The 853-nt window shown below is 38.6% G+C and overlaps 1 protein-coding gene across 1 annotated transcript; it reads right to left on the bottom strand.

The window, feature by feature from the left end:
- Nucleotides 1–286: 286 nt before the first annotated feature.
- On the bottom strand, nucleotides 287–825 carry LOC106512503 (G2/M phase-specific E3 ubiquitin-protein ligase; the record flags this gene model as incomplete). The annotated part of the gene is given in 2 exon segments (XM_014001107.1): nucleotides 287–346; nucleotides 611–825. Coding segments are annotated over 2 exon segments (275 nt in total), but the record flags the coding sequence as incomplete, so codon positions are not given.
- Between the last annotated feature and the right edge of the window lie 28 nt (nucleotides 826–853).

The following is an 853-nucleotide window of genomic DNA, read 5'->3' as shown; positions in this document are numbered from 1 at the left end:
CAAACTTTAAAATGGCATTGATAAAATACCTAACATTGTAACAACAGTCAAACTCAACTATGGTAGTCCAAACCCTGCACACTCAACTATGGTAGTCCAAACCCTGCACTTGCACAAACACCAAAAACCATGTGGCTTTTGAAGTCTTGATATGTTGTATGGATTGTCGGGAGAAACAGCTGGTTTGTGCACGTGTTCGCTTTTGGGAATTTGGACAGCTCTCCACTATCCTCAGGATCATGCAAAAAGCACAGAGTTGGAGTGGGCTTTAGACCAAGTGGAGGAAAGGATTTCAACCCTGTGGAGAAAAACAGGATCTTCTCCAATGAGGTGCCTGAATGTTCATCTAAAAAACATAAAGCACATAAAAAAATATTTAGAGGAACAGAAATGTAGTTTAAATTTAAGAATTCATATCAACTGTAGGTTGCCCTTGCCTCTGGTAAGGTGGCATTATAAATGTAATACATTTGAAAGTAAAGTTAAAAAAATGTTTAAAACATGTTAGTGATCACTTTCCAGGTTTGTTTTTCTAGTAATTTTCCATTTCAAAACAAAATCACTGGAACATTTAACCAGTTTGTGTTTTCATCACCTATTTTTCCCATACCCTCTGCGTCAAAGATGAAGTTTTCCCACAGACAGAGGATTAGGTTCTCAGTGGAACGCTTGTTGGAACCAGGGGGGTGTAGCACTGGTCTGAAGGCTTCTTTGATTTGTTCTGCTGTTGTTGGGTTGTTCTGATGACACATGACATCCAAGAAGTACTCCTTGTTTTCCAGCATTGCCGAATAAATGCCCAAGGTCTTAAGGCCATCTTTGAACCTTGTATGACAAAATAAAATTAGTAACA

The sequence above is a fragment of the Austrofundulus limnaeus genome, unplaced genomic scaffold (genome assembly GCF_001266775.1).
Source record: "Austrofundulus limnaeus strain Quisiro unplaced genomic scaffold, Austrofundulus_limnaeus-1.0 Scaffold7581, whole genome shotgun sequence".
Taxonomy (NCBI): Eukaryota; Metazoa; Chordata; class Actinopteri; order Cyprinodontiformes; family Rivulidae; genus Austrofundulus; species Austrofundulus limnaeus.
The sequence above is the reverse complement of the archived record's forward strand: the minus strand, read 5'-3'. Positions and strand labels throughout refer to the sequence as shown.